Genomic DNA, 25,485 nt, shown 5'->3' on the forward strand with positions numbered 1-25,485 from the left:
CTAATGACAGTCACACAGATTTAAACCACACAGAGTGGAGGCTAATTGGCTCAAAGAAGGTGGGCAAGAAGATGATTGGACTACAGTGATTTGAATGCAACCATCTGCTGATATTTTTGTTTTTGTGGTGCAGCATGAACGTCAAATGAAAATAACATCATCACCATCATCGTTTATTTATATAGCACTTTAAAAATACACAAGGCCGACCAAAGTGCTGAACAACAGAAACATAATAGATACCATAAGAATAATAAATACGATAAAATAATAAACATAGTGAAAACAATAAAATACAAGTCAGTCAACCACTGAATCAAAAGCCAGTGAATAAAAATGCGTTTTCAATCTGGATTTAAACACCATCACTGATGTCGATCGCCTAATGTGAAGAGGAAGATTAGCTCAGGACCCATGATAGAGAACGCTCGGTCTCCTCTCAGTTTCAACTCTGATTTGGGGACTGAGAGCAACAGCTGCTCAGCTGACCGGAGCGAACGAGTGGGGACATAGGGCTTCAGCAAATCAGACAGATACGCAGGTGCCAGACCATTTAAAGATTTAAAAACCAATAAAAGAACTTTAAAATGAATCCTAAATTCAATTGGAAGCCAGTGCAGGGAGGCCAGAACCAGAGTAATGTGCTCAAATGTCCTTCTACCAGATAAAAACCGTGCCGCAGCATTCTGGACTAGTTGCAGGCGTGTCAGAGTGCCCAGTCCAACCCCTATTAAAAGGGAGTTGCAATAATCCAAGCGTGAGGTTATAAAAGCGTGGATACCAGTCTCCAAGTCACGCCTTGAAAGAAAAGGTTTAACCTTCGACAGACGCCTGAGATGATAGAATGATGATTTCACCACCGCATTCACGTGGCCATCAAGAGTAAGTGCAGAGTCGATTTTTAACCCAAGATTGGTAATCGAGCTCTTCAGGTGAGGGGTCAGAGCAGCAAGGTCAACATCAGGGATATCAGAGGAACGATTCGGGCCGAACAGAATTGCTTCCGTTTTACGTTCATTAAAATTTAAAAAGCTTTGAGCCATCCATGACTTAACATCACTAAGGCAATCAAGCAGGAGTCTAATTTGGGAGCTATCAGAACGACTGAAAGGAAAATAAAGCTGGCAATCATCAGCATATAGATGAAATGAAACTTTATGTTTACGAAAGATCGCACCCAGTGGTGCATGTTCTTAATGTCCCATGTTAAAGAGTTTCTACATGCTTTACAGTACTGTGAAATTAATTTATATAGCATCCACAAATTGTCACTAGTTGATTCTTTACCAGTGTGTGCTTAATAATGAGACTTTACAGGGCGGCTTTCATTTTTTATTTTTGCATATAATTTGGAGCATTACACATCCTGGTTCATTTGAAGGTAAAAAACAACAATCCGGCTTTTTTAACATTTCAGGGTTTGATCTTTAGAAGTTTTGGAGATGTTGATGCTCAAACACTGCTGCAGATTTCAAATTTCAATCACGCCTCACACATCATCATGTTTCTGTGGTAAAAAAAAAAACCTGAAGAAATTTAGCTTGAACTGAACTTTACTGACAAATTAATCAGAAAACCGAATCGATCACAGGAAAATCAATCAATATTCACATGAAGCTCAAGTTTCCAATCAGCTGCGTAACCGTGAGTAACACAGTGATGTCATCACCATCAAAGGCCTGCATCACTCCCTGATCTCATTTCGTCTCTCCATCTGATCAAAACCTTTGACCAGTAAGAGCAGAACCACGAGAGCAGCATCACAGAGGAAGTTTGGCCTCGAGCACGGCACCGTCACATGAACTGGCGTCGGTGTGGCCCACGTGCTGCCTCGGTGTGACGGAGTCCAAGGGGTTAGCGGTGACCTCTGAGAACGCCTGCCTCTCTGATCTTCTGCTCGAGCCGTCAGCATCGCTCTCCATCCAGCACGACTTGCTGTCAGACACTGAGGATAGGCGGTTCTGAGCCTGGTGGCCATTGGTCCTGACGCCGGCATTAAGTCGACCTTTTGGCGAGCTGGTAAAAGTGGTACAGCGAGACGAAGTGGCGCTTGAGCTGAAAGAGGAGCGCAGGTCCTTCTCCTGCAGCCGTAGCACGCTGCGAAGAAAAGGGACATAGTGACCAATGGCAGCGCGGTACTTTGGGTGTGTGATGGCATAGATAATGGGGTTGTGGATGGCAGAGGCCTTGGCGATGACAGCTGGCACCGAGTTCATGTATGGAGTCAGCAGGTGTGCGTAGCCAGCGGTGGCGGTGAGAGCAACCACAGAGTATGGCGACCAGGAAACGATGAAGAGCAGGATTACTCCCAGAGCCACCTTAGCCATTCGCCACTCGCTGCGCAGACGCTCATATGCCTTGTTGACCTCGCCACAGTTCAGCTGCTCTATTTCCCGCCCCGCCTGCTGCACTGCCCGGAAAATGGCAAAGTAGCACGCAGCAATGACAGCGAGCGGGATGAAGAAGACGAAGGAGAACAGCAGGAGGGTGTAAGTGCGTACAGCAGCTGTAAAGCTCATGTAGTCCCAGCTGCAGGATGTCTGCAGGCCTTCAGGGACGTAGGCGCTCCACCCGAAGAACGGCGGCAGACTCCAGCCCAGAGAGTACAGCCACACAACTGCCACCACCACCAACACTCTCTGATGACTCACCCCACCCAGCATCGCCAGAGGACGCGTGATAGCCAGGCAACGGTCCACCGCAATTGCCGTCAGCGTTATCATGGAGGTGATGCCAAAGAGAGCACCGCAGAAGGCGTACAGCTCGCAGGCCAGCTCCCCAAACACCCAGCGGCGATGCAGGCTGGCCACAAAGAAGACTGGAGACTGTGTCAAGGACATCAGGAAGTCGGCGGCCGCCAAGTTAACCACTAGCAGGTTGCTGGGCGACCTCAGCGTCCGACTGCGACAGAACACGTAGATGACCAGAGCGTTTCCCAGCATGCCTGTTACCCCTACCAACAGGATGACTGAGCCAATGATGTAGTGGGCGTGGTCCGGGACATCCACGGTAGGAAACAGGTGAGACTGGGCGTGAGCACTCTGTGTAGGGGCGTGGTCAGGCAGGTGGAGCAGTTTAGACATCCTAACCTGGTGATGGTGCTCAGTGCAGTTTCCACCCAGAGGGCACAGAGCTGACTTCCTGCTCGAGTGGATGTGACTCATTGCGATGGCAGCCGGATGCCGGCAGGACGTCCGTGTGGCGTTAACAGGATTTCCGTCGGATGATGCTGAACGCTAACCGGATCGGTTGGATGTGGGCTCGAGCTCTCTTAGTTGGCTCTGCGTGCCGGCTCGGTCAGGCTGCGGCTCTTTATGTTGGCCTGATCGATGGATGGCGGTGCATTATCGAGTTGACCGATCCATTAACTCTCTGCACTCGGAGAAGAAGTAAACATCTGGATCAGATATGACCTGATTGCTGCAGGTTAATGTGGGCCGTTTCTGAGGTTAATGAGCTTTTAGTGAAAACACAGTCAGATGTTCGTTTATAGGTCACAGTGTTTCCTGTCCAAGTCCTAGAAATGAGCCAAATCATTAAGTCATGCCATTAGTCAAGGACAGAGGGGAAAACGGATGGTTTTGTTTTTCAGCGGTCAGAGCTCAGAGGTCAGTTTGTTCTTCCACTGAAATGGCTCAAAGACACAACCATGAAGAGGAGAGATCTGTGCAGTGTCACAGCGAGACGTCATAATCTCAGTATCTCAATACATTTTATTTGTTGGCGCCCTACTAAACCCAACCATACCAAGCATAAAAGACAAGTAGTAAAAACCAGCATTGGACAACAATACTGGAGTCAATGTCAGAGAGGGTGAGCCAGTTTAAACAGATGGGACTCTTCCCCATAGTGGTGAGACGGGCAGAGGGAACAATCGGGTGAACGGCAGATGAAGACCCACGAGAATGAGAGGGAACGGCAACGTGGAGTGACTCACACAAGCAGGGATTGCCCAGGTTAGGGATACGTATGACAGCATTATTCTGAAGCAGAAAGTGGAACGACACCTGAGGAGAGGGCAGGTTGGAGGAGCTGCCACTATCAATGGAAAACCTGTGGGATATGGTTAGAGTGGAAGCTGTGCTGACAAACTTTAGTTTTATTACTACAGAGTTTGAGAAAATAGGAGGAGAGCCATGATTTAACCTCCATGAGGCAGTCACAGAGGGGGATGGGTGGAAGGCTGAAACTGGGTTTGGAGGAAATATACAGCTGAGTGTCATCTGAGGAAAACCGGCAGACACAGGAAGTGAACTTTCAATAATGGAGGAGCAGTCCCAGTACCGAGAAAAGAGTCAATAATGGTGGTAATAAGAGGGACCAGTGAGGTAAGAATAGAAAAATCCTTTAATTTCACACAAGCGGAAACGCTCCTTCATGCATCGAGGATGCAGCAGTCTGTCACTGAAGCAGCTCTGCAGCAACATCTACATGCATGGGCTGGGAGACTCTGTCCATCAGAGATGTTATTTTGGCCAGAGTCCTTCTGTCTCCCACCACCCGCACTGGGTCCAGGGTGCATCCCAGAACAGAGCTGGCCTTCCTGATGAGTTTATCCAGCCTCTTCCTCTCAGCTGCTGATAAACTGCTGCTCCAACACACCACACTGTAAAAAATGACAGATGCCACCACAGAGTCATAGAAGGTCTTTAAAAGCGCTCCCTGGACTCCAAATGACCTCAGCCGCCTCAGCAGGTAGCGTCTGCTCTGACCCTTCCTGTAAAGAGCATCAGTGTTGTGGCTCCAGTCCAGTTTATTATTCAGGTGAACACCCAGGTACCTGTACAAGTCCACTATCTCAATGTCCACTCCCTGGATGTTCACCGGTGTCAGTGTGGTGGGTCTGCGTCTCTGGAAGTCCACCACCAAGAAAAGCTTAGACTAGGACAGTGGGAAGAGGGTCCCTGGGGAGATGATTTAGACTCTTGAATCATTACTGATACATCTGATACTGAGGGGAGAGTGAAACGTGAACATTAGTAAATGGTAAACAAAGACTACAGATCTCAAGCTGCAGGTGGATACAGAGCTGCAAAGGATACAAGAGAGGGTTAGGTTAGAGAAGGAAAAGAGTGTGGAGATGCAGGAATATTGTTAAACAAAGGAACTTTGGGTTACATGCACGAGAATAGAATAAACCACAATAGTATTTAGATTTGGCCGAGGCAGCACAGTTCTTATGAAACAGAATGTGATTATTAAACATTTCTTTCTTAAAGAGGAATTTTGGTTGGCGCCCCTTAGATTTGAGAAACCCAACACGTTCTCACTCCCTAAGCGTAATATTTTACACTCGGTGACAAATCGTCAACATTTTACGCTCTCAGTTACCCAACACGTTCCTAAATGACAACATCGGAAAAAGGAGAACACATGAGAACCCTCTGGACTCAATCTACACATGTTCGTTCATTATCCTAAAATCGCTTTGGAAAACATTATTTTACGCCATTTAACTGCTGGTTAGGGTTATGGATAAGGTTAGGTTTAAGGCTGGAATACATGGCTGGAACATCTATTACCGTGGGACCAAAAATAATACAAAAAAAATAAAAAAAATGATTACAAATTTTTTTAAAAACATTTTTTAATAAGAGAAGTCAGTGAAACAGTTTGAATGAAAAACAAGAAGACACCATAGATAGAAACACATTTGTGAAAAGCTCCTCATTTATGTCTCTAAAATGTAGACTTAAAGCCGGATGTTTAGAAAGCTTCTCTTTTTTCCTGACAAAATAAATAAATGAATAAATAAATATAACCCGGGTGAAAAAAAGCGACAGTGCAAATTCTCTGTAACCAATCACAGAGCCCCTTACATCTGACCACCTGGATACTTCGCAGTTTTTTTAAGGACCAGAAGACTCACAGAAATGCTATATGTGTTAGCTAATCCGAGAGTTAGCTACAAGCTGCTGAAATATGGGACTGTTCATTTACAGTTACTGTACATGTATATACCATTACCTCTGCCACACAGCATTTTCAGTAATCTGTATTTATTTACTCTACTTTTTTAATAAAAATATATTTTCTTTATTCAATCTCTGTCTTCCTTCCCCCTCCCCAACCAATCACAGCAGATGGCCCCGCCCCTCCCTGAGCCTGGTTCTGCTGGAGGTTTCTTCCTGTTAAAAGGGAGTTTTTCCTTCCCACTGTTGCTCATAGTGCTCATGGGGGTCATATGATTGTTGGTTTTTCTCTCTATGTATTATTGTAGGGTCTACCTTACGATATAAAGCGCCTTGAGGCGACTGTTGTTGTGATTTGGTGCTGTATAAATAAAACTGAATTGAATTGATTTCGTTTATCTTATGTGCAGTTTTGACCTGCAGAATTTCGCTGCTGGAAGTGAAACTTGAAACAAAGCTAATGTGTGAGCTAACAGGAAATGCAGATGAGGAGTGGAATCTGTTTTTAAATTGTATTTGAAAAAAGATTTTGCTAAAACATGTTTTATTGCACACATTACTGAAGCACAAAGTCTGATGCTCGTTGTCCGTCCCCCTGACGTGTGCTCAGAGTTACGTTTTTGGTTCCTGATTAATCAGAACCTGTTCAGTTCTGGCTAATTTTGAGCAGTGAGTCCAGGTGAGCAGCAGGTGAGACATCAGCTGCTTCACTCACGTTGGTCAGTTATTTCCAATGAAAATAGTATTCTAGTATTCACTGATTAATAATCAGCTGACTGTCACAGCCTTATGTGCTCATTGAGGCCTTTTCAAAGTTAAAAAGTGTTTAAGGCCTTCATATTTTCAAAGTAAAGGTCTGAGAGTGAATAAATAAGAACAGAAACTATTTTTTCTAAGCTTTTATTTTCATTAAAAAAGTCCACAAATAAAACTTTGTGCCGAGCCCCGTCACACCAGCGCATGTTCAGAACGCAGCTTGCTGGGAGGGGGCGTGGTGTCTGCGGACATGTCTCAGCAGCAGCTGGCGGTCCGGGCTCGAGTAGTCGCACTGTTGACATGGGAACGCCTCACCAGTGTGATGGCGGCGAGCATGGAGATCCAAACTCTTCTTCTGGATGCTGTTGAGAAAAACAAAAACAGGGCTACCGATTGCTTTAGTAATCTATCAGTTTTTCCACAGATTAATCAGATCACACATCAATACTGATCAATAATGAATCCTGACACAGGTGTTTCAGGACGAACTGCTCATTGGTTTCCAAACTGCAAACAACATCCGTGAAAACACAGATAAACCCTTCGATTTATGAGTCACATTCAATTTAATTTTCTATTATTCGAAATACTCGAGCAGCAGTTTGTGGGAGCACAGGTGTGCACCAGGTGTGCACCAGGTGTGTGTCAGGTGTGTTACCTGCTGTAGTCACAGTGCTGACACCTGTACGGTTTCTCCTGGCTGTGAGTCCTGTAGTGTCGGAGCAGAGAGCTGCGATCGATGGACGCATACGGACACTCTGCACACCTGTACGGCTTCTCACCTGAGATCACACACGGGACGCACAACGTCACCTGACAGTCACATGACAAGGGCTCTCAGCTTTCTGTGTGTTACCTGTGTGAGTGCTAGTGTGTGTGTGTGTGTGTTACCCGTGTGAGTCCTCAGGTGTGTGTGTGTGTGTTACCCGTGTGAGTCCTCAGGTGTGTGTGTGTGTGTGTGTGTGTGTGTGTTACCTGTGTGAGTCCTCAGGTGTGTGTGTGTGTGTGTGTTACCTGTGTGAGTCCTCAGGTGTGTGTGTGTGTGTGTGTTACCTGTGTGAGTCCTCAGGTGTGTGTGTGTGTGTTACCCGTGTGAGTCCTCAGGTGTGTGTGTTACCTGTGTGAGTCCTCAGGTGTGTGTGTGTGTGTGTGTGTGTTACCTGTGTGAGTCCTCAGGTGTGTGTGTGTGTTACCTGTGTGAGTCCTCAGGTGTGTGTGTGTGTGTGTGTTACCTGTGTGAGTCCTCAGGTGTGTGTGTGTGTGTTACCCGTGTGAGTCCTCAGGTGTGTGTGTTACCTGTGTGAGTCCTCAGGTGTGTGTGTGTGTTACCTGTGTGAGTCCTCAGGTGTGTGTGTGTGTGTGTGTGTTACCCGTGTGAGTCCTCAGGTGTGTGTGTGTGTGTGTGTTACCTGTGTGAGTCCTCAGGTGTGTGTGTGTGTTACCTGTGTGAGTCCTCAGGTGTGTGTGTGTGTGTGTGTTACCTGTGTGAGTCCTCAGGTGTGTGTGTGTGTGTTACCCGTGTGAGTCCTCAGGTGTGTGTGTGTGTGTGTGTGTGTGTGTGTTACCCGTGTGAGTCTTCAGGTGTGTGTGTGTGTGTGTGTTACCCGTGTGAGTCCTCAGCTGTGTGTGTTACCTGTGTGAGTCTTCAGGTGTGTGTGTGTGTGTGTGTGTGTTACCCGTGTGAGTCCTCAGGTGTGTGTGTGTGTGTGTGTGTGTGTTACCCGTGTGAGTCTTCAGGTGTGTGTGTGTGTTACCCATGTGAGTCTTCAGGTGTGTGTGTGTGTGTGTGTTACCCGTGTGAGTCCTCAGCTGTGTGTGTTACCTGTGTGAGTCTTCAGGTGTGTGTGTGTGTGTGTGTGTGTGTGTTACCCGTGTGAGTCTTCAGGTGTGTGTGTGTGTTACCCATGTGAGTCTTCAGGTGTGTGTGTGTGTTACCCGTGTGAGTCTTCAGGTGTGTGTGTGTGTTACCCATGTGAGTCTTCAGGTGTGTGTGTGTGTTACCTGTGTGAGTCCTCAGCTGTGTGTGTTACCTGTGTGAGTCCTCAGGTGTTGCAGCAGTGAGGCCTTCAGCCGGCTGCTGTAGGAGCAGTGAGGACAGGTGAACGGTTTCTCTCCCCCATGAACGCCCAGGTGACGCCTCAGAGTCAGTTTAGAGGAGAACTTCCTGCTGAGAAGAAATGCCATGACATCACCAGGTCACGTGACTCTGTGCAGTGAGGGATTATGGGTAACGTGGTTACCTGTGGCACAGCGAGCAGCTGAAGCCCGTCTGCTTCCCGCTCTCTGCTGTCAGCTGCTCGCCGTCTCCGTTCGTCCTCCTCGTGGTTTTCCTCGTGGTCTCCATGGTGACCGGCCGTGATGCGGCCCGAGCTCTGCTGGCCTGCCTGAAAACAAACACGCACACAGGCTGTGTTCCGATTGGCTGACAGACATTCAAACTGGTTTTTAATCATTTCAGATTCTCTTAGTTCATGGTTTTCCTCCCACTTTCTTAAAGTCAACAGCAACAACTCGGAGCTTCTCCCGGTCGGCTCCAGATGATGGCTATCCAGAGCTAACTGTTTTTCTGTTACTATCAAGAACTCATCAGTTTCTACCTCTCCCTCTGTGAAAAGTTTGGCTGTCATTCTTGACAGTGCACTATCCTTTAACTCTCACTCGCTCAGCATATTTCCAACTCCGCCCCTTCTTCACTCCACATGCGCCTGCTACCCTCGTCCACAGTTACCTGTCGGATCGACTACTGTAACTCGCTCTTACACAAAAATCCATCAACAAGCTTCAGCGTGTCCAGAATGCTGCTGCCCGCATTATTACTAGGACTCACCACTATTCTGAAGCAGCTTCACTGGCCGGCGGTTAAACTTCGCATTAATTTTAAAATACTCCTCTGTACATTTAAGGCAATTCATTCTCTCCACCCACCATACCTCTCTGGTTCGGTACAGATCTCCATCCCATCCTGGTGCCTCAGATCCTCCTCTTCCTGTTCCTTCCTCTCGTCTTGTTTCTATGGGGGACTTTTAGTCGCTCTGCCCCTCCACTTTGGAATCCCCCCCCCCCCGACCTCAGAAACATCACCTCATTCCCTTTTTTTAAAGTCCACCTTCTAAACCCACCTGTTCAAGACAGCCTACTGTAGAGAACCTCTCCATGCTCTTAAACTTTCTTTTATTATCACGTTTATTTCCTGGTTTTATGCCTCTTTTATTTGCTGTACAGTGTCCCTTTTAAATAAAATGTATTATTATTATTATTATTATTATTATTACTATTGTTATTATTACCTGTCAAGAAGCTCCGCCTCCTTACGCTTTGCACGTCCAATCAGCTGGCTCCTCCATCCATCTGCAGAAAACTGATCAGTGTTAGTGTTCTTATTGATTACTGATCGATGGTACAGAGCTGGGCACTCACTGTGTTTCCGTGGTTTTTCAGGAGCGCTTCTCAGCGTGCTGTTTTCGAACTTCCTGTGACAGACCGCCACCGCGGTTTTCTTCTTCTTCTCTTCCCGCTCCCTCCTCCTTTTCCTCCTCTGGCTACAGCGGCTCCTCCAGTGATGCTCCACCTCCTCCCAACTGTCGGCCATCCAGTTGCAGCGCACGCAGCCGAAACCGCCGCTGGCACGGTGTGACCTGACATGGATATCAAGCAGCCGCCGCGACGGCAGTTTTAATGGGCAGAGCAGACACAGCAGGCTGGGGGGCGGAGCCTTCGCTTTGTTGTTGGCACTGCTGTCATGTGGTTGCGTGAGCTGTGTGGACGGTGAGGAAGAAGGAAGAGGAGGAGCTCTGACTGCAGAGATCCGACACAGCCCAAGGGTCATCAGGTGGGCGGACTGCGCCAACTCCTCCTGGGAGGCGGGGGTGTCGGCCAGAGAGGATAAAGTGCTCCCCTTCAGAGTGAAGATGGAGGAGTCCTCCTCCTGCTCCTCTTCCTCAAAGAGTGTGGTGACCTGCATACAAACCACAAGATTAAGGTGTGGCTACCAGGTGTAAGGACACCTTCAGAATAAAATAAGATAAATAAATCAAAAAATAAATACATTTCAACTTAATTTGAAAAGCTAAATCATAAATAACCGTCTGACTATAAACTTCATATTGTTTCACCTTTTAAAATAAAAGCTCAAAATCATTCTGTTCTCTGTGTGTGTGTGAGGTTATCACCTCACAGGTGTGGGCCACCTGCAGCCCGCCCTCACTGCTGATGTCACAGGTAGCCGGGCTCAGGTTGTCCAGCATGTTGTAGAGCAGGAAGTCCTCATCTTCGTCACTCTCCTTTAGCTGATAGGGTGACGCTCCCTGCTGGAGCCCCGCCTCTGCCCCGTCCAGATAGGCGTTGGGGCGGTGCGTGAGCAGCAGGTGGCTGTTAATGGAGGCTTTGATGCCACAGGTGAACTGACAGAGCTTACAGCGATAAAGCTCCACCAGGAAGGACTCCACTAGCCCCGCCCCCACGCCCTCCACCTCAGCACAGTACAGGCTGGAGCTCACAGCTCCGCCCCCCAACTGCAGGGTCACAGGGCTGATGTCACGGTACCGCTGCTTCACCCACGACATCGCTATGACATCACCATGACATCACGGTGTGAGGTCCGTCCTTTGGCCCTGCTGGGACACAGTCAGTGTAAATAGGATTTATCTAAAAAAAACCGCCTGAATTCAAACACTGACCAATCAGAGCGCAGCAGAACCGAACATCCGTCCAGATATCAGCAGCAGTCTTCGTTATGCTACTTTATTCCACAGTCCCAGTACTCTGACTACTCTGAGTACTTAGAGTACCAACCCCTCTGCTTGATGACGAAACGTACGTTAAGCGGAATGATTGGCTGATCTAGGGCAGCGCGTTCGCCGTCCGCTTTAGCTAGGCTCGCGCGGGAAATGCAAAGACGCGGAGAAGGCTAGCAGGCTAACGGTGTTTCAGAGCAGGAACGAATCGATACGTCACTAATAGATCAATAAATGAGCTCCCAGGTGAGACTGCGGAGCGTCTCACTAAAACTCACCTGCTCCTCTTTGTTTACATCCGCTCCTATTTCTTCTTCTACGGCTTATTCGGCTCCTCGGAGCCCGCCGGCCGCTCTGCTGCCCCCAGAGGAGGCTTTAAAACCGACAGCACAGAGCTCAGGCGAGAGCACGAACCACACCGGCTCCCTGTTTTCAGGATTACACAAAGTCTGTCGGACGTCACACTGTTCAGATTATCAGATTACATGAGATTAACTTCAGTTCACTCTTTCACAATAAAAGCTCCAAAAGTTTTGTTTGTTTTAGTTTAAATCTGGCTTTTAAGTCCAGCGTAACTTTTGCACTGTCCACTCCTGCTGTGACAAAACAAATTTCCCACGTGTGGAACTAATAAAGGTTATCTTATCTTATCTTTATAACATTTATTTGTTTTTATGTCAGATGATGCTGGGGGGGTCACATGTCTCTATGGTAACCATATGCGTTAACAGCAGAAGAGAAATGAGGAGAAAATCAGGTCACGTGACCTGGCTGTTTTTTCCTGTCTAACAGGAAGTGTTTGACAGACGTCAGTGAAACAGGAATCAGCCGCATAGCGTGACAGCAAGTTCACACTGTGCAGTGTTGCATGACAAGCTGTGACCGCACACTCACAGACACATACACACGTGTTTGCCCACGTTGGTGGTCCTCAGAGCGCTTCTCTCTGTTACATAATCAAGAAGGTTTATCCATAAACTGCAGGAATGTCTTAAAGACATAAAGACCTGGATGGCCGCTAACTTTCTGCTTCTTAATTCAGATCAAACTGAGGTTATTGTACTCGGCCCTGAAAGTCTTAGAAATATGGTATCTAAGCAGATTCTTACCCTGGATGGCATTACCTTGGCCTCCAGTAACGCTGTGAGGAACTTTGGAGTCATTTTTGACCAGGACATGTCCTTCAACGCACATATTAAACAAATATGTAAGACTGCGTTCTTCCATTTGTGCAACATCTCTAAAGTTAGAAATATCCTGTCTCAGAGTGACGCTGAAAAACTAGTTCATGCATTTATTACTTCCAGGCTGGACGACTGTAATTCATTATTATCAGGAAGTCCTAAAAACTCCCTGAAAAGCCTTCAGCTGATCCAAAATGCTGCAGCAAGAGTCCTGACAGGGACTAGAAAGAGAGAGCAGATTTCTCCTGTTTTGGCTTCCTGTTAAATCCAGAATTCAAAATCCTGCTCCTCACATACAAGGTCTTAAATAATCAGGCCCCATCTTATCTTAATGACCTTGTAGTACCATATCACCCTATTAGAGCACTTCGCTCTCGCTCTGCAGGCCTACTTGTTGTTCCTAGAGTATTTAAAAGTAGAATGGGAGGCAGAGCCTTCAGTTTTCAGGCCCCTCTTCTGTGGAACCAGCTTCCAGTTTGGATTCAGGAGACAGAAACTATCTCTACTTTCAAGATTAGGCTTCAAACTTTCCTCTTTGCTAAAGCATATAGTTAGGGCTGGACCAGGTGACCCTGGATCCTCCCTTAGTTATGCTGCAATAGACGTAGGCTGCCGGGGATTCCCAGTGAATCAGGCTCAGTCCCTCCCTAATCCTGGTTCTGTTTTAGAGGGAGTTCTTCCGCCTCACTGATTGCGGAGGGGGTGGTGTGGATGTTGGGGTCATCTCTCTGTACTGGGGGTTGTTACCTGTCAGTATGAAGCACGTGTTGTGCACAGGTGACATGACGTGAACTGTGTCCCGGTTTTGTGCTTTCACAGGCTGAAGGTGTGCAGGAGCCCTTTAAGGTAATGTGCTCACAAGTCACGGAAACTGCTGCCAGTCTGTGTTTGTCACCTTAAACAGGAAGTAGAGATAAGCAGAGAAGAACAACATGTTCAGTGTGTGTGACCACAGATACCTCAGTACTACTACCACTCCAGCTGGTACAACACTTCTCACTGCAGACGTGAGGCACCGTGTCGGCCCGGAGCGAGGGGGGGAGGGGGGCGTTGAGGTCAGAGCGAGACAGTCGTGGGTTGTCTCTGATATTAGGGAGTGTTTGTTGTCATGGATACAGTGGTCGGCAGGCAGTGAGAGTGATGTTTGAAACAGGAAACGATTTAAATGTGTGTAGTTTTGGTTCAGCGTGGCAGAATGATTCATACAAAGCCCAACAAATCTGACCCCCCCCCCCAACACTTACACTCATTCTGGGAAGAAGTGTGCCCCCCTCCAGGTGCACAGACCAGGGCCGAATGTCATCATTTCTTCAGTGTGTTTAGCTTTAGCTTTGTGACTTTGTTGTTTTTAAATATTTGTTTGGGCGGCTTTATTTTGAAGGCTACAGTGAAGAGTGACAGGAAAGCAGAGGGACGAGATGCGGCAAAGGGCCGCGGGTTGGATTCAAACCCAGGCCGGCCGCTTTCAGCCATGCGGCCACCTGTGAATGTCGTCTTTGATTGCTCAGGTAGAAAGTTGTACAAGTCAAACTGCACCCAGATCAGTTTCACACCCAGGCGGATCTGTGAGTATAACCTGCAGCAGCTTCGTGTCTGTGACACAGAGCAGCAGAAACCTGAGGAAATGTCACCAACTGCATTCTGGGTAACCTCTCAGGCTTCACCATGTGAGCCCGGGCGAGTCCCGGTGTGTGACGCTACTTCTGTTTTCAGTTCTTAGGAGCTCCCGGGTTCAGCCAGCTGATTTTCCCCGACTTCCTCTTTGTGGTGTCCGAGCTTCTCTTTTCATTTTCCTTTAAACTCTCCTCAAAACAGCTCAGCACCTACAAAAGGCCTCCTTTGTACCACAGTGCTGTGCAGAAGTCATCTCCTTACATGTTGCTGTGATACATGGAAATATCAGCCAATAGCAGAGTTTGTACAACTCTAACCAGCTGTAAGTAAATATTTGTTGTTATTCTCAAGGGTTCGGATTCAGGATCATTGGATTCTGGGGGTCTAACATTCAGGGATGTTGATGCGTTCGTGCTCACTGTCTACTCGTTATGAAATCGTAGCCACTCCTCTTAGACAGCTGATGTAACTTCTGCTTTCATACGTCACTTTTGTGGTCTAACGGACTTAGAGTGCAAAAAGCGCCAAACAGCGAGACACACCAGAGACGACGAGACGCCTGATGGTGAGTCCACGCCTGTCTGTCTGTGTCTGGTCTTTGTTTCATGGGGAAAGCGGCGAGCTGCAGACTTTGATTTCCGAGCGCAGTGTAAAGATGTTTTTCACTTCATCATTAACCATCCCATAATAGTCTAGTTGTGAGCAGATCTCAGATCGCCTCACCACAGACTCTGAGATTTCAGATGATGTTTCTGGTTTTAGTGGTTCTAACAGGCACACGACGATAAATAACTGCTCGTACTGCAGCACTTTTAATTTCTCTTTGCTATTTGGGACCCGATGAATGTAAAACACAGAATTACCAGATTTGTGTTTCTGGGAAAAATGAGATCCACATATGAGGACTTTCATTTTACATTTCAATAGAACAGTAGCAGCATAATGTCCTGTAAGTGGATATCAGGCTCCTGTAGAGCAAAATTTAGTATTTTGGTCTAAATAACCCAAAATGTGACGTCCACATATGTGGACGCAGGTCCTAGGAGGACCAGGATATTTGTGACTCACAGACACGTCTGGAGAATTTAAAGTACTCTGGGATCAGTAAAATTATTAATACCACAGTCTTAAATGACCCAAACACTCAAAGTTAGGTACTCTGTGTGCAGACCTATGTGAGACGAAGAGCTTAAACTTTAAAGTGGTCAAACCGAGGACTCATTTTTATGCCTGAAACATTCAAACAGTCGAGTTTTCAGTGTTTGAGCACGTGATCCGCTTTAATCCTCAGCTTCATTTAAAGAAACGAGTTCTTTAATGTCTGTGAGTTTGACGGTTACACGTTTCACAGCACTTATATTCACCCCAAGGCTTTTATTTTGGTAAAGCTATTGTACGGGGGTACTTTTATAGTGTAGGATCAGGGCTCAGTAGTACTATTTAAAAGTACAATACAGTTTGTAACAGAGTAACAGAGTAAAAGTACTTCAAAGAGAGTAAAAATATGTCCTTTGTCCTACACTGACTAAAAACAACGTGCAGAAAGTGAAGCAACACAGACATGAGTCAACAGCAACAACGTCACAAACTACAAAAAGCATGTGACCAGCGAGCGTAGGAGGAGCGGCGCCAGGCGGCTTTAGCTTGTTCTTTTATTTTGTTTCCTCTTTTTGGAGGTTTTGTTTGTGTGAAACTCGCTGCACCTTTTCTAACCCGAACACCTGTGTTTGTAGGTGGATGACCTTTTCACCATGAATGTGACCTCCATGGATGACATCATCACAACAATGATCACAGAGGTAACGAACCCTGATTATTTATTGATTTATCCAAGTATGTATCAGCAGAGTGCTCAGGTGTGCTCAGGTGTGCTCAGGTGTGCTCAGGTGTGCTGTCTCTGTCCATCAGAAGCCGTCTGCTTTCAATCCCTCGGCCACCTCTGACAACTATGACTACTCAGAGGACTACGGAGACGACTTGCTGTGCGACCGGGAGTCGGTGCGGGTGTTCAGGAGTCACTATGAGCCACCGCTCTTCTGGATGATCGCCCTGGTGGGCGGAGCCGGGAACCTGGCCGTGGTGTGGATCTACCTGAACTTCCGGCGCCGGCTGAAGACGATGACCGACGTGTACCTGCTGAACCTGGCCGTGGCCGACCTGCTGTTCCTGGTCACGCTGCCGCTGTGGGCGGCCGAGGCGTCGCACAGCTGGATCTTCGGCACCTCCCTCTGCAAAATAAACTCCGCCCTCTACAAGGTGAACCTGTTTAGCAGCATGTTGCTGCTTACCTGCATTAGCGTGGACCGTTACATTGCCATCGTGCAGACCACAAAGGCGCACAACTCGCAGGTGGAGCGCCTGCGCTGCAGCCGTTTGGTGTGCGCGGGGGTGTGGCTGCTTGCACTGCTCCTTGCCACGCCCGAGCTGGTATTTGCTGCCCCCGCAAAGGTGGAAGGGAGGACGCAGGACTACTGCCGTATGGTGTTCCCGACCCACCTGGGGAACAACACCAAGATCCTGGTACTGTCCCTGCAGGTGAGCATGGGCTTCTGCCTGCCCTTCATCGTCATGGCCTTCTGTTACAGCGTCATCGTCGCCACGCTGCTCAAGACCCAGGGCTTCCAGAAGCACAAGGCCATGCGTGTCATCCTGGCGGTGGTGGTGGCGTTCGTTGTGTCGCAGCTGCCTTACAACAGCGTGCTGGTGATGGAGGCGGTGCAGGCCTCCAACATCACCATCACGAACTGCGATCACCTGAAGGCCTTTGATAAGGCGGGGCAGGTGCTGAAGAGTCTGGCCTACATGCACGCCTGCCTCAACCCCTTCCTCTACGTCTTCGTGGGCTCACGGTTCCGCCGTGACGTGGTGCACCTGCTGCGCTGCTGCCGCTGCGTGCCACCCGTCACCAAGATTCAGCTGTCCACCAAGTCCAGCAGGAGCCCGCTGAGCTCCACCCGAGCCTCGGTGATGTCTGACAGCGAAACCTCGCAGGCGCTGTCGCTGTAGAAACCGTCACCGCGTAACTTCCTGTTTGTGCCAGGGCAGCTGTACAGCAGACGCCTCGATCGCAGGAAGAGTTTTTAAGAAGCTTTGATTCAACACATGTGCTGCTTCACCCTAACATCCACCCACAGACAGTCATAGCCCGCTCACCTGAGAACACCTTCACCTCAGAGCACAGGACAGGTGGAGGCTGGGCGCGCCTGCTGGTTACAGCTTTTACAGTTTTGGGGAAAACAAAAAGAAACCTTTGTAATGAGAATGTAAAACCTCCACATCATTTTCTGAGCCAGGACTTTTCCAGGTGTTTCCAGGACTTTTCAGGGCTTGCTTGTACAGTAAACATGAAGCTGTTTTTAAATGTGACGTTTTAGCTGCTGTATCAGAGACGGGACCGGTCTCCTCGCTGCGTTTGAACAGAAACTGAGCCAAAGCTGAAATGTGACTAATGCTGTATATAACCCTGTTTGTGTGTTTGTGTGTTTGTGTGAGTGTGTGTGCGTCACACCAATGTAAATGTTTTGGTTTTCTGAGTTATGAAAATAAAGTGTGAGAGAAAAACGGGGAAGTTGATGAAACGCTGTCGCACTCTTTTCTTCACATCCTTCCTTCTCTCATCCTGTTTATGATCTTTGTTCTGCAAACACACCTCAGCAGCTTCACTGCACACACAGCAGTGAACAAGTACAACACACACAGCTACTCTTAGTACCATTGATGTTCATTTAGACTCTTTTTCTCCAATTGATCTTTCTGAGTTAACTTCAATAATTACTTCCTCCAAACCATCAACGTGTCTTTTAGACCCCATTCCTACAAAACTGCTCAAAGAAGTCCTGCCATTAATTAATTCTTCGATCTTAAATATGATCAACCTATCTCTAATGATCTGCTATGTACCACAGGCCTTCAAGCTGGCTGTAGTTAAACCTTTACTCAAAAAGCATCTCTAGACCCAGCAGTCTTAGCTAATTATAGGCCAATCTCCAACCTTCCTTTCATATCAAAGATCCTTGAAAGAGTAGTTGTCAAACAGCTAACAGATCATCTGCAGAGGTTTATTTGAAGAGTTTCAGTCAGGTTTCAGAGCTCATCACAGCACAGAAACAGCTTTAGTGAAGGTTACAAATGATCTTCTTATGGCCTCTGACAGTGGACTCATCTCTGTGCTTGTCCTGCTAGACCTCAGTGCAGCGTTCGATACTGTCGACCATAATATCCTATTAGAGCGATTAGAACATGCTGTAGGTATTACAGGTACTGCACTGCAGTGGTTTGTATCATATCTATCTAATAGACTCCAGTTTGTGCATGTAAATGGAGAGTCCTCTTCACACACTGAGGTTAATTATGGAGTTCCACAGGGTTCAGTGCTAGGACCAATTCTGTTTCAGGGCTCTGCAGATGAATGAGTCTGAGAGAACAGACGAGACATCTGTGAGACGCCATCGTCTTATTTTACTCTTGTTTTTACAGCGGGGATTGCGACATGTCTCTTTCTCTAACCTCAAAATCATTACATCACATCCTCTCTGAGGCTCAGTGATGGGAGGCTGAGAAAAAGGAAGCTGACCTCAGGTCTGTGTGGTGTCATATTCTCATGGGTCACTGGGACAAAAACAAAATGTGACAGACAGAGAAGTGAAAACCAGAAAAGCTCGCTGACTGGCACGCCACAGTGCTCAAACGCAAAGGTCAGGCCTGTTCCAGGATCCTGCTGCGAGCTGAGGTGTTGATCCCAGAAGAAAACAGCCAGCCGCCCTCACAGAGGAAGTGCTAAGCCCCGCCCATCACACTGGTCAGAGGGCTTTGAACCAAGAAACTGCCGCCTCTTATCACTCATTAGTCACGTTGCCCACTCACGCAACACGTGCACGCTAACACAGTCAGTGTGTGTGTGTTCTCACTGTGACCACAGAGCACATACATCTGCACTGCCCCTGCTGAACATCTGGCCAACATGTGGCCCACATCTGCAGCTCTGGGCCACAGTTGGGTGTGCCTGACGTCTTGCGGTCGCAGCTGTGCCTCACGTGGGCCAGGAGTCAGGTGCTTTGTGACATCTGGGTCATGCAAACATGACCTCTGGGCCATGAGGGGCACAGTTACCTGAGCTCTGAGCGGCCAGGTGCTGTAAACAGCTGAGAGGACCAGTTCACCCGAGCGTCACTTACATGCGGTGCTTCCTTTAATGACTGACGACGCTCTGCTGTGCTTGGCTCAGTGGCGCCACCGCCGACTTTTTATCTTTGACGTTGTTTATAGATGCAGATCTGAGCGTGCTCAGAACCTGGACCAGAAAGAGTCCGACGCTGGAAACTACTATCCTATGAACTGGATCTCTGATTGATGATGACTTACTGTGGTTTAAGGCGTGTCCCACCTGACCATTGCAGGTGTTCCTGCAGCTCCCTGCTGTCGTAATAAGTCAAGCACAGTTAGGAGGTCGAGGCTGAGTTTGATCTCCAAAAGCTTCCTCAAATCTATCCAGAGCAGCTGAATCTTCACTCACACTGCAAACACGTGTTCCTCCAGCTTCAGGTGATATTCCCAGGCACGACACCGTGATCCACAAACGCAACTTTCTGTCCGAGGTGGATCTAAAGGATGGGAGCAGACATTTGTCTTGAAAGGTTTGGAGGACGGCGCTGCAGCAGGTTTCTAAAGGGATTCATGGTTGGAATCTGGACACCAGAAACCAGAGTTCAGATTAAAGGTGTTTGGAAGCTGAAAGTGATGACTGGGTCTGCTTTACAGGGTGGATGAGACGGGCTTTTACCCTCAGAAGTCCAACGCATCTTTTAGCAGCTGGGAAACTTTCAACTGCTGCGTTGGCATTCACCACTTCCTGCCAACCGCAAAGCACTTCCTGCTGAGATTCAGCACAAACAATCTGACAAAACCTGAACAGACGGCCCAGGTGTTTCCACGCAGACAAACAGCTCTGTGTTTGCTGCCATGGTAACGGCCCGGCGACAAACACTCAAAGATTACACGAAGCTAAAAACGGCTGGGCCAACATCTGCCAGCTAGCGAGACGATGCGAAGGGTTCAGGTCTCTGTGAGAGACTGTGAGGGCAAAACAGCGACGAAGAAGCAGTGACTGCGTCCTCTACAGGAGCACAGCAGAGAGGCCGAACCACTGCATGAACTCCTCCACCTTCTCTGAGCTTACGGTGGAATGAGGCTGGGAGGAAGCTGCAGTTTGACCAATCAGGAGCAGTGTGGGGGGCGTGGGGATTAGCACGCATGCAGGTGTAACTGGAACACCTGTGAAGGCCTTAATGCTGAAGCACACCTGCAGGTTCAGGAGCAGCCGCTGCCTTTCAGACCTGAATGCGTCTGCCTCAGTTCAGCCCGAGCTCCGCCCACTAAAACCCCTGGAGCTTTAGGAACCCAACGACACCACGACAACATCTGGCTTCAAACAAGAAACCATGCTGCTGAAACTTTATTTAAACATGTAGATTAAACTTTATTACCTTCATGAATAATGGCGTTGCCTTCATTTTTGTGCTCGTGTGTCATGTTTTGAGGGTTTTCCCAGGAAACATGAAGAACAAGTCTGTTTATCAAAACAGGAAGTTTATTCATCGCAGCTGTTTCTACTAAACTTTATTTAAAGAGTTCTTTACCTGTTTAACAGCAGATATTCTTTATTGATCTGAAACAGCAGTGATGATCTAACCCTCATCTGCTCTCTGTTTATAAACAGTGTGTGTGTGTGTGTGTGTGTGTGTGTGTGTGTGTGTGTGTGTGTGTGTGTGTGTGTGTGTGTGTGTGTGTCATGTGACCCAGACAGGCTTCAGGACCCTTCCTGCCCCCCCCCCCGCGTGCTCGCTCTGCTGCCTCAGCTCTTTCAGACTCTTTGTTTCAACAAAAGCTCCAAACACAAACGCTGGCTGAACAAAAGCAGCCATGTTTCCAGAGCAGCCATCCTCGCATAAATCCCGGTAGCGAGCGGGTCTGAGCGGTTTGACACTGGCAGGTGCTGATCGTCATGCCTCTGCCCCGACGCCGCTCATCCTTCCTCGGACAGACGGCCGCCGAGCGTCCACCCTCTGCCTCCTGCGGGAGAATGGGCTCAGCAGGCACCTCTGCCCCTCGCGGCGTCTTTGTAGGCTCCACCCCACCAGCGAGTGTCCCCTCTGGCCTGGGGACGCGGGTGTCACGGCGAGCTCTGGGCATCAGCAGCGTGTTCCTGCAGGGGATGAGGAGCAGCACAACACCAGTGCTGCCCCGAGGCAGCGAGCGAGCAGCGGGGAGCGGTGCGGCGGCAGCGGGACTGAACAGCTGTTTGATGGAATACCGCGACAAAGTGAGAGCGCTGGAACAGCTGAACCAACAGCTGGAGGAGCAGATCCGCCTCTGCCTGGACCGCAAGGCCTCGAGCGCCGGAGCTTGGGGACCCCTCAGGAGGGAGTGGGAGGAGGTTTACAGACAGGTGAGGGGGAGGGTCTAAACACCTGGCTCCATCTCCACACCATCCTTCATCCTATCGGCATGCTGCTCTCTGAGGTCAAAGGTCAACTCAGGCCTCTCCTTTCTTAGATCGTGGTGACAGTGACGCGTACGGTCCACGTGCCTCGCCTAAAAAATCCTAAAATACAAAAGTCACCTGAGGCAAAAAAGTGAACCTAAAAAGTGTGCACGAGCAGCCGTGCACGAGCAGCCACGTTACGTCAGCTGATTCCTCCACAGATAAACATGTTCTGAGGTGTGAGAACAGAAACTAAGTATTCGGTGTTTGAGTCTTGCTGCTGTTTTTATTGGATCACCTGAGATCAGGTTAGGCTGCGGGGGCGTTACACTAAAGGTAACGCGTGGAGATAACGATGCCCCCCGCTGGCTGCAGCCACTCTCAGCTCTGTTTTCCCACACTCTGTGCAGGTCAGTGAAGCCATCCTGGACAACGCCCGGCTGATGCTGCAGACAGAGAACGTGCAGGCCAACGCTGAGGATTTCAAGGACAGGTCAGAGGTCAAACTCACACTGTGATCAGCAGTGAGCTGAAATGTGGCAGTGATCAGTGACAGACCTTCTGTCAGTAAACAGCAGCGTGAATGTGAAGTGATGGTTTCTTTTGGTCTCAGGTGATCACATGGTGCCCTTGTGTGGCTGCTGGAGGGTACAGCAGACACAATCATCAACCACATTATTCATTATTTTTAAGCACTGATCATAGACTTTATCTAAAAAACAACCCCAACATGGAGCATCTGGTGATCAATAACCAGCCTCCTGCCCTGTGAGTCTCTCCTCCATGTTGTCCTGCGGCTGGTGGTCCTAGTTCTGCTCAGGAACCAGGACCATCAGCTGCAGGCATAGTGACTGTGGCTCCCCCTGCAGGTTCGAGAACGAGCAACCGTTCCGTCGGGCAGTGGAGGAGGAGATTAGCTCGCTGTACAAAGTGATTGATGAGGCGAACCTGACGAAGGCGGAGCTTGAGGAGCAGATGGAGAACATGAGGGCGGAGCTACGCAGTCTGGAGCACAACCATGAGCAGGTCCCACCAAACTCTGTTCAAAAATCTCCCAATTTAAGCTGCGGCAGCAGATGATGCCACCATTTAGAGAAAGGCTGAAAAACTAAATCTTAGAATTTAAGCTTTTTTAAATAAAAAAAAGTAGAATAAGAAGAGTGACAGCAGCCACACAGTAGAGCTAGAGTCAGAACTGTGACAGCGGAGACACAGTAGAGTGAGAGTAGAGTCAGAAGAGTGACAGCAGCCACACATTAGAGTCAGAAGTGTGACAGCGGAGACACAGTAGTCAGAAGAGTGACAGCGGAGACACAGTAGAGTCAGAGTAAAGTCAGAAGAGTGACAGCGGAGACACAGTAGAGTCAGAGTCAGAACTGTGACAGCGGAGACACAGTAGAGTCAGAGTAAAGTCAGAAGAGTGACAGCGGAGACACAGTAGAGTCAGAGTAAAGTCAGAAGAGTGACAGCGGAGACACAGTAGAGTCAGAGTAAAGCCAGAAGTGTGACAGCGGAGACACAGTAGAGTGAGAGTAGAATCAGAAGACTGACAGCAGACACACAGTAGAGTCAGAAGAGTGACAGCAGCCACACATTAGAGTCAGAAGAGTGACAGCGGAGACACAGTAGAGTGAGAGTAGAATCAGAAGACTGACAGCAGACACACAGTAGAGTCAGAGTAGAGCCAGAAGAGTGACAGCGGAGACACAGTAAAGTCAGAGTAGACTCAGAGCACGTGTGGCAGGTGTGATCTTCCTTTAGCTGGCTAAGGTCATGTGAGCTGACCACTTCTTCTCTGAGCAGGATGTGCGGATCCTGTACAGTCAGATGGCGGGACGTGATGTGGACGAGCCCGACGCGCCCATAGAAACCAGTCTGGACCAGATCTTGGCCTATATCAGGAGCCACTGGGAGAAAGTGATGGAGAAGAGCAGGGCTGAGACTGACACCTACCTGGACTGTAAAGTAAGGTCCTCTCACCTGCACAGGTGTGCCAAGGTGTGTGTGTGTGGGCGTGTCTGACCTGTGGCGGTGTGTGTCCTGCAGGAGGCACAGTGCGTGAGCAGCAAGCTGAGTCCAGAGGAGGAACAGGTGGAGGCGCTGAAGGCTGAGTGCAGTGACACCGGCTGTAAGATCCAGAGTCTGCAGGCGGAGACCGAGTCTATCAGAGCCCTGGTGAGCCACATGGCAAGCAAGATCTGCACAGATCAATAAGCGATCAATAACCTGATCGAGTTCCCACTAACTGGTTAAATACACTCTCTGCAGAAACGCGGTCTGGAGAACTCGCTGAGCGACGCCCGTCACTGGCACGACATGGAGCTCCAGAATCTCGGCTCGGTGGTGGCCAAGCTGGAGGCGGAGCTAGCCGACATACGCAGTGAAATCGAACAGCAGCGTCGCGACTACGACACGTTGCTGAGCAACAAGCAACGGCTAGAGCAGGAGATCGACTTGTACCACGGCATCCTGGACGGCGAGGAGAACCGCTTCGAGACGCTGTGAGTCGTCGACACAGAACACAGACGTTACCAGAGCAAGCCTGGTCATTAGTCAGCGCACACACCTGCTAATCAGTAACATCCCATCAGAATCCTCTCAGCAGTCACATCTTTTTGTCTTCTTAGGCATGGCAAATTTATTTGTATAGCACAATTCAACAACAAAGTGATTCAAAGTGCTTTACAGAGACATTAGAAACAAAAACAAATAAAAAGCATGGAGCATTCTTAGATACGAAGATGTTTTTATGTGTGTGTGTATAAGAGGTGTGCGCATGTGCACGTGTCTGCATGCATGCGTTTGTGTGTGCGGGGGGGGGACTTACTCTAAAGGTCACAGAGTGCCTCGTACACTCGGTCATGTGACCAAGCATTCACGGGAGCGCGTGATGGATTTCCCTTAAATTTGATTAAAATCAGGGTTCATACCTCAACACAGAGCAGAGGTCAGAGGTCACAGCAATGATGTCACAGTAATGTCACAGCATAACAGCCTCCTGCTACAGTTTGTAGAAAACACACATTTATATATTTGTGTCAGTGTTCATAAATTCTCACAGGAATTTCTGTTATTACTTCAGCCCACCTGCAGGGGGTGGGGCCGCACTTTGGGACTGATGTAGACGTTTCCAGAATCAGCTGATGAAGGATGTCGGCACTGCGAGCAACACGAAATATGAATTAGACTCAGTCTGACTGTTAAAGGAGATTCTGGGTAAAACTAACACAAACACTTACCTGTCCAGGTGTTCAGATCTCCACTCAGAGCCCGAGGGAGCTGCTGCTCCAGACTCCAGGAGCAACCCTCCAGGATCTCCAGGACCTGCAGCACAGTGACCCCAGAGGAAAGCCTGAGCAGGCTGACCCGGTCTACCTGTGCAGGTGTGGAGGATGCTGGAAGTGCAGTGTGCGTTTCAGCTGCTCGGTGTGGATGTGACGTGTTGTAACGGTCTTCAGGTGAACCTGCCGAGAACACCTGAGGACCCGCCTGAGCCCGACTGGACCTGAGACTCGTGTTGCTCTGTGTTAATAAAAGTGAATGTGACGGTGCATTCAGGAGCTCCTTGTTTCTTTCAAACTCAAATAAAGGTGTGAGAATGACGTCAGCGTGTCACAGAACGCCCTTGACTATATGCAGAGCTCCCGCCCTCCAGCCGGCGCTCACAGCTCCGAAGCATCAACACCAACTTTGCGCAGGAGTGAGCACATCTCAGCTCGTCCTGGTGGTGCTTGTCATTTTGTGTGAGGGTGGTGCCTCACAGGGGTGCAGTGATGGCTGACGGCCTCGCCAAATCCCCCGGTAAG

General features: G+C 48.6%; 4 protein-coding genes across 11 annotated transcripts; 2 read left to right on the forward strand and 2 right to left on the reverse strand.

Annotated features, from left to right (window-relative positions):
* Positions 1–1,319: 1,319 nt before the first annotated feature.
* Positions 1,320–3,299, reverse strand: opn4.1 (opsin 4.1). Its single transcript, XM_026149656.1, has one exon. It carries the CDS (start codon positions 3,162–3,164, stop codon positions 1,761–1,763), a length of 1,404 nt encoding a protein of 467 aa, XP_026005441.1. The 5' UTR covers positions 3,165–3,299; the 3' UTR covers positions 1,320–1,760.
* A 3,497-nt stretch (positions 3,300–6,796) lies between these two features.
* LOC113011283 (zinc finger protein 132) lies at positions 6,797–11,868 on the reverse strand. 7 transcript variants are annotated; one of them, XM_026150753.1, is made up of 8 exons: positions 11,680–11,868; positions 10,838–11,278; positions 10,086–10,623; positions 9,956–10,016; positions 8,909–9,052; positions 8,699–8,835; positions 7,327–7,450; positions 6,797–7,054 (listed from the first exon to the last, which is right to left on the reverse strand). In XM_026150753.1, exons 2-8 carry the CDS (start codon positions 11,228–11,230, stop codon positions 6,877–6,879), a joined length of 1,575 nt encoding a protein of 524 aa, XP_026006538.1. In that variant the 5' UTR covers positions 11,231–11,278; positions 11,680–11,868; the 3' UTR covers positions 6,797–6,876. The 7 variants fall into 7 exon arrangements, with proteins under 7 accessions (XP_026006538.1, XP_026006537.1, XP_026006541.1 ...); XM_026150752.1 differs by having other exon boundaries at positions 10,838–11,281; XM_026150756.1 differs by having other exon boundaries at positions 8,699–8,832; positions 10,838–11,281; positions 11,680–11,866.
* A 2,313-nt stretch (positions 11,869–14,181) lies between these two features.
* Positions 14,182–17,777, forward strand: ccr9a (chemokine (C-C motif) receptor 9a). Of its 2 annotated transcripts, XM_026150708.1 has the most exons (4): positions 14,182–14,521; positions 14,711–14,764; positions 15,933–15,998; positions 16,108–17,777. In XM_026150708.1, the coding sequence occupies exons 2-4, from the start codon at positions 14,762–14,764 to the stop codon at positions 17,203–17,205; spliced, it is 1,167 nt and encodes a 388-aa protein (XP_026006493.1). In that variant the 5' UTR covers positions 14,182–14,521; positions 14,711–14,761; the 3' UTR covers positions 17,206–17,777. The 2 variants fall into 2 exon arrangements, with proteins under 2 accessions (XP_026006493.1, XP_026006492.1); XM_026150707.1 differs by having other exon boundaries at positions 14,182–14,764.
* A 3,373-nt stretch (positions 17,778–21,150) lies between these two features.
* bfsp2 (beaded filament structural protein 2, phakinin) lies at positions 21,151–25,232 on the forward strand. Its single transcript, XM_026149518.1, has 7 exons — positions 21,151–21,643; positions 22,090–22,172; positions 22,549–22,705; positions 23,483–23,644; positions 23,726–23,854; positions 23,948–24,180; positions 24,927–25,232. Exons 1-7 carry the CDS (start codon positions 21,200–21,202, stop codon positions 25,015–25,017), a joined length of 1,299 nt encoding a protein of 432 aa, XP_026005303.1. The 5' UTR covers positions 21,151–21,199; the 3' UTR covers positions 25,018–25,232.
* The last annotated feature ends 253 nt before the right edge of the window (positions 25,233–25,485 follow it).

The sequence above is a fragment of the Astatotilapia calliptera genome, chromosome 18 (assembly GCF_900246225.1).
Source record: "Astatotilapia calliptera chromosome 18, fAstCal1.2, whole genome shotgun sequence".
Classification (NCBI taxonomy): domain Eukaryota; kingdom Metazoa; phylum Chordata; class Actinopteri; order Cichliformes; family Cichlidae; genus Astatotilapia; species Astatotilapia calliptera.

Bases quoted from the DNA above. Each gene is read 5' to 3' on its own strand.
- opn4.1 (XM_026149656.1), bottom strand. From the start codon at position 3,164: ATGAGTCACATCCACTCGAGCAGGAAGTCAGCTCTGTGCCCTCTGGGT.
- LOC113011283 (XM_026150753.1), bottom strand. From the start codon at position 11,230: ATGTCGTGGGTGAAGCAGCGGTACCGTGACATCAGCCCTGTGACCCTG. The intron at 10,624-10,837 runs GTGATAACCTCA...GTTTGTATGCAG, and splicing joins AGGTGGCCCACACCTGTGAG to GTCACCACACTCTTTGAGGA. The intron at 10,017-10,085 runs GTGAGTGCCCAG...AGTTTTCTGCAG, and splicing joins TGAAAAACCACGGAAACACA to ATGGATGGAGGAGCCAGCTG.
- ccr9a (XM_026150707.1), top strand. The intron at 15,999-16,107 runs GTAACGAACCCT...TCTGTCCATCAG, and splicing joins TCACAACAATGATCACAGAG to AAGCCGTCTGCTTTCAATCC.
- bfsp2 (XM_026149518.1), top strand. From the start codon at position 21,200: ATGCCTCTGCCCCGACGCCGCTCATCCTTCCTCGGACAGACGGCCGCC. The intron at 21,644-22,089 runs GTGAGGGGGAGG...CACTCTGTGCAG, and splicing joins GGGAGGAGGTTTACAGACAG to GTCAGTGAAGCCATCCTGGA. The intron at 23,855-23,947 runs GTGAGCCACATG...CACTCTCTGCAG, and splicing joins CCGAGTCTATCAGAGCCCTG to AAACGCGGTCTGGAGAACTC.